The sequence below is a fragment of the Azolla caroliniana genome, unplaced genomic scaffold, assembly GCF_043228905.1.
Source record: "Azolla caroliniana isolate FFs.n. ecotype wild unplaced genomic scaffold, voAzoCaro1.0.p SCAF_13, whole genome shotgun sequence".
NCBI lineage: Eukaryota > Viridiplantae > Streptophyta > Polypodiopsida > Salviniales > Salviniaceae > Azolla > Azolla caroliniana.
The window spans coordinates 11449491-11459377 of NW_028230448.1; the positions used below are offsets into that span (position 1 = coordinate 11449491).

A 9887-nucleotide genomic window follows, 5' to 3' on the forward strand; every position below is an offset into this window, starting at 1 on the left:
CCCAACCGCACTCAGACATACACTGAATCCACATCCACACATATACATACGTACATAGGTACATACATATGTACATATGTACATGCATACATACATACTTACATATGTACATACATACATGTATGCATGATACATACATACATACACTGTTACACACATGCATGTGTACATATATGCATCTATATATATATATATATATATAGTTATTTATTTATCGTCCATCAACATCAACATTTATATATAAATGTATGTCTATCGACATCTCCCCTGTTTTTTTTTTTTTTTTGAACTACCTTAGCTAGTGGTAGTACAATGGAAATTTAGTTTGCTTGTGCACTGAGTTTTTGAGCTGTTCAACATGACTCATGAGAAAGGTAGTAAGTAGGATTACCTTCCTTTCACAACCTTTTTCCTTTCCCTCCATGTAAAAAGAGCTACAGGTAAAAGCTGCTTTCAATGCCAGAAAGTAATGAATTAAGAAGAAGACATGGATGCCATGACAGCCACAGCTGTATGTCTTCTGTGTGTGTATGCTATAGTCTCTCTCTAATGGGCTATGCTATGTATATGCATTACAGACAGGATGCCTGCATGTATCATCATTGTGTAATTCCAGCTTTTTAGACCTATATGTATAAAGCAGTGTGGAAATTTAATGTGTCCTAATTGCTTATCCAGCTTGATCAAACCCTAATGATTGAATTGCTCTTGTCTTCTGGGAGCCCCCCTTTTCCCCCCTTCCTCTGTATACTAGATAGATATAGATATATAGATATATGTATAGCGAGTAATGGTTGCAACTTGCTCCTTTTCTTGTATGTGTGGCTAATGTCTCTTCCCCTGTTTCGCAACTTAATCGTTACAGTAGCTTTTCTTGTATGTAGCTAATGTCACTTCCCCTGTTCCTCATCAAATGTAAATGTTAGTAGCTTTTCTTTAAACGTGGCTAATTGCTTCTCCCTTGTCTCTCCCCATCAAAATCTACTTCTACATGTTTGGTTTCATTGATCCTAATATTTAAGCCCATCATTGCTTCTAGGGTTTGATCATTACTCCTAATATAAGCCAATAATTCCTTCTACGGGGGTTTTAATCTATAATTCTAATAGATAAGCCCACCATTGCTTTTAGGGTTGTTTGATCATTAAAACCTAATAGACAAATAATCCAACCGTTGCTTTTAGTGTTGAACCTCTCATTTAGTTGGTGCACAGATTGAGGTCAGAGAATGAAGTAGTGCTGAAAATCTATGAGAACTTGATATGCAACATCAAATATGATGCAGCAATCCTGTTTGATCAGATTTGCCAAGGTGTTCTATTTCTGCTCCTTTGCATTTTCCATAGCCCCATTTTGCTTTGCTGCTACTAGAGATGAGGTCTTCATTGTTACCATGGAGGGCACTCCTGGAGTCCATAGATTTCAAGACATGATGAAATCAAATAATAATGCCAGACCTATCACTCAAAGGTATGGGCCTCTGTCTCTATTTATACATGATACACTCTAATTTAGGGTTTCCAGTCTATGTCATGTACATGTGTTGGTTAACGATTGCAGCTTAGAAGCTGAAGCATACTTTGCAGAGCTACAAGCTCAGCACGATGAGTTCCTGAGTAGCTTCTTTGAGATGGGTACTCCTTACACAAAGCTCTACAGCTATAGCCATGTCCTTAACGGGTTTGCAGTGCAACTATCCCCTGAGAAGGTATACTATATTACATAACATCCCCCTTCTTCCCCATGATTCTGAGACTTTCAAATCTCATCATAACGTATCATGGTTTCAAAAGGCTGAGATGTTGAGGAAGTCACCACGTATACTCAGAGTGGAGAGTGACTGGCAAGTGGAGACATTCACAACACATACACCTGATTTCCTGGGGCTACCCAACCGTGTGTGGCCAGTGGAAGGGGGTCCAACAGGAGCAGGGGAAAACATTGTCATTGGTATCATAGACACTGGCATTGATCCTTCTCATCCGAGTTTCTCTACGGCCGCTCGCTCCATTGCTTACCCTCCTATCAATGGATTTCGTGGCAAATGTGAAGAAAGTGCAGGGCTCTTCTGCAATGGAAAGATCATTGCTGCCCAACATTTTGCAAAAGCTGCTCAAGCTGCTGGGGCTTTCAATTCGTCGAATGACTTTGCTTCTCCACTCGATGGAGATGGGCATGGAACGTATGTAATGATGATCTACAAATACATTTTATGCATACGCACACATACACACACATACAGAAAGACAAACAAAAAAGAATCATGAGCTTCTTTTTTTCACATGGAAAATGTCTCATCATGTGTTACCCTGCTGTCTATGTCAGCCACACAGCCTCAATAGCAGCTGGAAGTCACGGAGTTCAAGTAAACTTCAACGGATTTTATTTTGGTGATGCTAGTGGAATGGCACCTCGTGCAAGGTGACATATGATCACAGATGCTCATATTTGGTTTTTTGCTGCACACTATATAACCTTAATCAGGAGTACATAATTAGGTTAGAGATAGGTGAACTTGCATGCAGAAGACTTTGTTCAATGGATAGCTATGGTATGGACGTGCAAATATAGGATTGGTCGGTTATCCAGTTGTGCATTGGCTCATTTGCATATGGATGGATTTGTCCAATGGATAACAATGTTCTGGACACAAGGCCTGGGGCTTATAGACTCTGTTAAGGGAATATAGACTCTGTTTAGTACATATCACAGCTATCCGGATTATGAACAAATACAATCACAGGGAAATAATGCTAAAAAAACCTATCCACATGCAAATGGGTCGATATCTGGCTTTATTATTGACTCCTAATTCAGGTTATTTGTGTCCACACATAACACTATCATTCTTGGAAATCAACATGTTCTTGTAAGACTCATAGATGGTATGCTGACTGGCTTTGCATTGGAAATCTATCAGAATATCTGTGTATAAAGCTCTATACCGACAATTCGGAGGATTTGTTTCTGATGTCGTAGCCGCAATCGATCAAGTAAGATGGCATGAATAAATACATGTCAACTTTTGTTTGTTCAAACAATGAATACTATTGGTCTAATTCTATCTATGCTTAATAGGCAGCGAAGGATGGTGTCAATGTGTTGAGCTTGTCAGTAGGTCCAAGCAGCCCTCCGTCCACGGTCCGTCTGACATTTTTGAATGCTTTCGACGTGGCACTTCTCTCAGCTGTGAAATCAGGGGTATTTGTAGTTCAAGCTGCAGGGAATGGGGGACCTTACTCTAGGACAATGGCCTCATTCAGCCCATGGATTATGTCTGTTGCGGCAGGACTTGATGACAGGAATTATTCCAACCAGGTCGATTTGGGTAATGGTGCAAAACTGACCGGGATTGGGATTGCACGTAAGTTTATTGACTTTGACATCATCAAATTCCATTACCACAACCTTGGTCACGTGTTATGAACCTACAAGTAATCAAGTCATATGTTGATGGAATTGATTAAGAAAGAGATAGGCCCATTAGGTCACATAGACTGCAATATTATCTGATAGAATCTAGACGTCTAGGGTCCGAATAACAACTCCGTTAATATGATTGTGAACACATTTTCCCTTAGAGGGCTAGTGATTACAGTATCATATAAGACAACATTGAGATAAGATGATATAGTGCATTTAATTTTTGTAAGGAATATGCTAGTAATAATGCTGTGCAAACATTGGCAGCTGCGACACCCGGGGAGCAACTGTACAACCTAGTTCTGGCTGAGGATGCATTTGTGATGATGGGCAACTCTAGGTTTTCATCAAATCCTACAAACTGCCAGCAGCCTGGAGTCTACAATAGAACCCTTGTCCAAGGGAAAATCCTCATGTGCACCTATTCGTTCAGCTTTGTATACGGAGCTGCGACTGTGAAACGAGTTGTCGATACTGCTCGAAATTTGAGCGCCGTTGGGTTCATCTTGTTTGCGAAAACTGATCTTCCCGGAAATAAGTTCAATCCAACACCTTTTGCAATACCAGGGATAGTCATAACAGATGTCCAAAATTCTATGGTATGTCAAAACCTTAGTAGAAAGCCCAAGTTCGTTACACCTACACCGATATATGTATATATGTGTGTGTGATGACCGGAAGGTTGTAGATATTGATGATATTGATGAAACTTTGCCAGGAACTTTTGAACTACTACAACACAACCAAGTCTAGTGCACAAGCAAAGCTAGGGAATGGGATGACTCCAACCTTGAAAGGAACAGCCCCACAGGTGGCTCTCTTCTCCTCTAGAGGGCCAGGTGTGAAAGACTACATGCTCCAAGATGCGGATGTGCTGAAACCAAATATACTAGCTCCTGGGTCTCTCATATGGGGTGCATGGACCCCTATTGGTACCGATGAGCCTGATTACCAAGGTAGAAGGTCTCGAACTCAAAGAACATGTGTGCCTTGAAGCTCCTTCACTAAACCTTACCAGACCCATCTAACTAAACCTTAGGAGCTTTGAGACTAATGCAAGTGATTGGGCAGCTTTGTATCAAAATGCCAAGAGCCATAAACATGTGTGAAAACTTGTGTAGGAAACAACCATGGCCCTCTACCAGGATTTGAGGACGAATGTCGTTCCTTGTCTTTTATGAGCTTTATATTAGACAAATTAGGAGAGCATGAATGAACCTAACAGAGACCCTTCACTTGTTTGCTTTTTTCAGGCCAACAATTTGCTTTAATATCTGGAACAAGTATGGCTGCACCACATGTTGCAGGTGTGGCTGCCCTGATACTACAGGCACACCCACACTGGAGTCCCGCGGCTGTGGCATCGGCCATGATGACGACCGCGTTTGTCGAGGATGACAATGGATCACCCCTCCTCGCCCAACGCTACTCGGGTACTGGATCCGTTATTATCGACACTGCCACTCCTTTCGATTTTGGAAACGGTGCACTCAATGCGAATGCTGCACTTGATCCAGGATTGGTCTTTGAAGCAGGTATGGAAAGAAGGATGATGATTCTCTATGTCAATCCTATTTGAATTTTTAGAATGCCACGAATTAATGTTTTCCGTTCTTCCGACTTTGCTTGCATACTCATGGTAATGGAGTCGATTAGGCCATTACCTCGTAGACGACCATTTGATCGGCAACAGTCTAGATGGCTATATATATATATACAGATCAAGAGCCCTATATATATATATACATCAGTTAAATACCTCAAGTCTATGTTCATATCATAGCTTGGCTCCATCCATCCATACCCTAGGTTTATGTCACGACCACTACTAGTCATACCCATGAACAAATATTAATATGTTTTCGCCTAAAGTTGTGGCTTTGTTATGATAATTGTGTCCTAGTTCTCCTCGAGCTAATGGGTCTATTCTCAAATTGTAACCGTGTTCATTTCTAATGTATGATTAATGCTTGTTGCTCATGTAGCAAAATTTTGCTATAAATCTAAATCCCAAGGACTGATTGAACTGTTACATTCCAGGGTATGGAGACTATATCAACTTCCTATGTGCAATGTTAGAAGTGGACCAAACCCTAGTTTTGAATACAACTGGGTCAACCTGTGATACAATGCCCAGGAGACCCGACGATCTCAATATACCTTCCATCACCATAGCCAATATGCTCAGCACGAGGACCATCACGAGGACCGTCACCAATGTATCTGATAAAACAGAGACCTACGTCGTCTCGTTTGTGCCTCCAAGCGGCATATCCATGGAGATCACACCAAATGCTTTCACGATACCAATGGGAGGGTCTGTGACCTTGACTATAGTCTTGAGAGTGAATTCTTCACCCTCTGGAGAATACAATTTTGGTAGAATCCTTCTACAGGGAGATAAGACACACCTTGTTAGAATGCCTGTGGCTGTTAGAATTGGTAATGGCTAGTTAAGGTATATATATATATAATTCTTTTCAATTCCTAATTGTAGACAATTAATTGTATATGCTTGCAAATGATTTGTTTGTATACTAATTCCTCCAAGCCAATAAGAACATTGAGTTCAAACCGTTATATACCTTACCTATTGTTGGTATTCCAAAAAATCCCATCAATGTAAAGTTCCATCTTTGCAAAACTTTGTAACCTTACTTAATTAAAGAGAAGCTGTTGAAAAGCGAGCTTTGGTTTTGATTGTCTTTAGATATTTGTCTGACATATATGCAAACCGATTTGTAAATGACCGATTTTGTGTATTGCATATTTTGAACATAGATATGAAGACCTACCTAGATACTCTTTATGAACGCCTCTCTTTTTCATATCATTTACACTGTTCTATAGGAGATTCCAATACTTGATCATATGTTAGTTACATTTATGTCGGAAGCTTCAATATGAAAATGTAATCAAGTGAGGCTGATTCTAACATAAGATTCCACACACCATGTTGTGTGGAATCTATGGCATCTTTTATAATTTGGATATTTAGAAGAGTTAGTGTATCGTAGTACAAAAATGAAAGTCTATTATGCTTGACCAATATATGTTAATATGTTATGCGGAACACCTTGGCATCTTTTATAATTTGGATATTGTATGCATTAACGAGATGTAGTCTATTGTAGTACAGAAATGAAAGTCTATTATGCTTGACTAATATATGGTAATATGTTATGTGGAACACCTTGGCATGATAACAAGAACATCCTAATTTAAAATAGATGCATTGAAACATGAACATCCATTGTGTCAAAGAATCAAAGATTTGGATGACCCAAGAAAACTAAAGGGTTTGATTTATTGGCAATGCATAAATTCTCTTTTTTAGTGAATGAAATGGATTCCTTTAGTTATGGTTCACTCAACTATGTAAGACTGATGCACAAAATCTTATTGGCAACTTTGTTGCTTGACATGTTTAAATTTTTCTTAAAATCACGCAAGCTCAGTGAGGCAAAACTCTTTTTCTTGAAGTTCTTGTGTTGTCTAAATTAGAAACAAACTTTACAATTGGATTTATTCCTTTTTTCCACCCTACACTTCTTCAATATTAATGTGGCTTCCTTGAAAAGGTTGTTGAATTGTTAGACAAATAGTTTGCCCAATTTCAATTTAATGAAGAAACTCACACTTTGATACCCAAATGGGCATGCAAGCTGGCAATTAATCCATGTAATTAATTGTTGAACGAGCAAGCTCAACATGATCTGGATTGGCTGAATAAGCCAAGAGCTAGATTGATGTCCGGAACGGAGAGCTAAATCGGTGTCCGGATTTGAGTGTAACTGGTAGGCCGTTAGAGGCCTACAGTCCTAGCCTAGTACGTAGGCATATTCTTAGGAGTTAGTGTCAGTCACTCGGTACGAGCATTGAAGTACATGTTAGTACTTTTATTAGTCCTTTTAAGGACTTGTATAAAAGTGCTCATTGAGAATATTGTATGCATAAAGTGTTCATTATTTTGAAATTGAGTTTATGTTCTACTCTCTTTGTCTGCTCCATGTACTGTGTATTCTCAAGTTTCTATTAAACCTTCATCTCTCTCTTTTTGTTGCTATCCGGCTGAGCCGGTTGTGTCTACACTTCCGCACATGACTTTTACATGGTATCAGAGTGTGAGGGTTGAGAATCCACTGTTGCCGACAAGCAACTCGTCAAAGACAAACCCTAAAACCTGGTAAAGAACAAAATGGAGAGAGGAATGGCTAGATCGCTTCCAACGGAGAAGCTCAACAAAAGCAACTGTGCATCTTGGTCGTACAAGATGCACCAGTATTTGCTCAAACATGGATACTGGAGTTATGCCGACGGAGTTAATGATGTAGCACCGGATGTGACAAACAAGGACTTCCCGGCTTGGGAACAAGCGACAAGCAAGGTAATGTACTGCTTCGCGTTCACTGTCGGTGATCAACTGCTCAGCCATATTTGGGATGCCACGATGCCAAAGGAAGCGTGGACGAACCTGAACAAGGTATTCGCTGCAAGCATCACAGCCCGGAAGCTGCAACTCAGTAGGAGTTGAGCAACGTCCGACACAAAGGCAAGTTGGTGGCCAACTACACAACTCGGATCAAGGAGATCTACGACTCTCTTGCATCCATCAACGTGACCGTCGAGGAGAATGAGATGGTGTAGGTCTGCCTCGGGGGCTTGGCGTTGAAGTTCAGAGCATTCCGAACGGCGGTCTGCATGAGGGAGAATACGCCTTCATTTTTTGACTTATAGTCAATGCTCCTTGTAGAGGAGAACCATGCGGATGCGTCGACGAGTACGCACACTGACAACAAGATGCTGTACAAAGAGGAAGATAGGCCCCTTGGTCGTGGTGGATGAGGTGGGTTGGCACACAATGGAGGCTGCCGACAGGAGCGAAACCAAAGGCATAATCAAAAGCTATCACTAAGTAAGAACAGAAAAGAAGAGAAATGGACAGAGGAATGACTAGCTCGCTTCCAACGGAGAAGCTCAATAGAAACAACTACGTATCTTGGTCATACCAAATGCACTAGTACTTGCTCAAACATGGATACTAGAGTTATGTCGATAGAGTTAATGATGCAACACCGGATGTGACACAGAGGGACTTTCCGGCTTGGGAACAAGCGGCAAGCAAGGTAATGTACTACTTCGCATCCAGTGTTGGCGACTAGCTTTTGAGCTACATCCGGGGCGCTAAAACGCCAAAGGATGCTTGGGGAAATCTAAAGAAGATTTTTGCCGCGAGCACCACAACTAGAAAGCTTCAACTTAGACAGGAGTTGAGCAATGTCCAACAAAGAGATATGTTGGTGGCTGATTACACCTCCAAGATCAAGGATATCTGTGACTCCCTCACCTTTGTCAATGTGAACGTTGAGGAGGACAAATGGTATAGGTTTTCCTCGGATGGTTGGTGTCGAAGTTCGGATAATTCCAAACGGTGGTCTGCACGAGGAGCATACGCCTTCGTTTTTCGAGCTACAATCGATGTTGCTCGTAGAAGAAAACCACTCGGGTGTGTCGACGAGTATGCACATCGACATCAAGATGTTGTACATGGAGGAAGATAGGCCCCATGGTCGTGGTGAACCAATCGGCCGACAAGAGCAAAACGGAATGCATAATCAAAATGCCGACAATAATTCTGGACCCTCCGGAAACAGGGGGAGTCAAGGCGGTGCTGGAAATCAGCAAGCAAAGGCCGACTCGGAATGCTGGTACTATGGCAAAAAAGGCCACAAGGAGAGCGAGTGCTGGAAGAAGCGCGCCGATTCAGATAAATCCGGATCCGACAAAGTGTCATGAACATCGACACGAATTTTAGCCTTAGGTTCTTGTATATATATATATATCTCCTAGACAAACTTTAGATTTTAAACCTTTGTATAAAGAGTGGTATATAAGACTAAGTATGTAAGACTGAGTATGTAAGACTTGGCATGCAGGAATTAGTATGCTTGATATTATAGTATGTAAGACTTGGCATGAGCATGCTTATCAGGCTTCACTACATGTATAAAAAGGGTTGATCTCCCTTGTTAACATCAAGGAAATCAACATCAGTCATGGAATAGATATTCTTACTCATTGTCATCAACTTCCCCATCTCTTTATCTTCCAATTGTTCATCCGTGACATATTGATTTGCTTCCTTCTTTTTCTTCTTTCTCAATACAATATCATGTCAAAATCATCTAGTAACCTTGAGCAAATTTTCGCGGTCCTGCAACAACTTCAACATGAGAATGCCAACTTGCGAAACTCTGTCCAAGAACTTCAGGCAGCCACAACGGTCATACCTCACCCAATTATTGACCCTTCTACAACAGAACCCAATGTTAGCTTCCCAGATAAATTCATCAACCAGATCCACCTTATTATTCGCCTTCAGCCTCGACGCTATTCTGATGAATTTCGATGAGTCGGGCTCATCAGCACATTGTTGACAGGACAAGACCAAGCTTGGTTTGCCC

At 40.9% G+C, this 9887-nt stretch overlaps 1 protein-coding gene across 1 annotated transcript; it reads left to right on the forward strand.

The window, feature by feature from the left end:
• The first annotated feature begins 767 nt into the window (after positions 1-767).
• On the forward strand, positions 768-6110 carry LOC147856107 (subtilisin-like protease SBT2.6). Its single transcript, XM_087329201.1, has 10 exons — positions 768-1470; positions 1561-1708; positions 1794-2182; positions 2326-2421; positions 2921-2993; positions 3079-3364; positions 3691-4022; positions 4142-4379; positions 4677-4958; positions 5464-6110. Exons 1-10 carry the CDS (start codon positions 1277-1279, stop codon positions 5874-5876), a joined length of 2451 nt encoding a protein of 816 aa, XP_087185327.1. The 5' UTR covers positions 768-1276; the 3' UTR covers positions 5877-6110.
• Positions 6111-9887: the final 3777 nt, after the last annotated feature.

What these genes read in the sequence shown, in the direction of transcription:
- LOC147856107 (XM_087329201.1), top strand. Translation starts at nt 1,277, where the DNA reads ATGATGCAGCAATCCTGTTTGATCAGATTTGCCAAGGTGTTCTATTTC. An exon ending in GCCAGACCTATCACTCAAAG is followed by an intron (nt 1,471 to 1,560) that starts GTATGGGCCTCT and finishes TAACGATTGCAG; the next exon opens with CTTAGAAGCTGAAGCATACT. An exon ending in CGATGAGCCTGATTACCAAG is followed by an intron (nt 4,380 to 4,676) that starts GTAGAAGGTCTC and finishes TGCTTTTTTCAG; the next exon opens with GCCAACAATTTGCTTTAATA.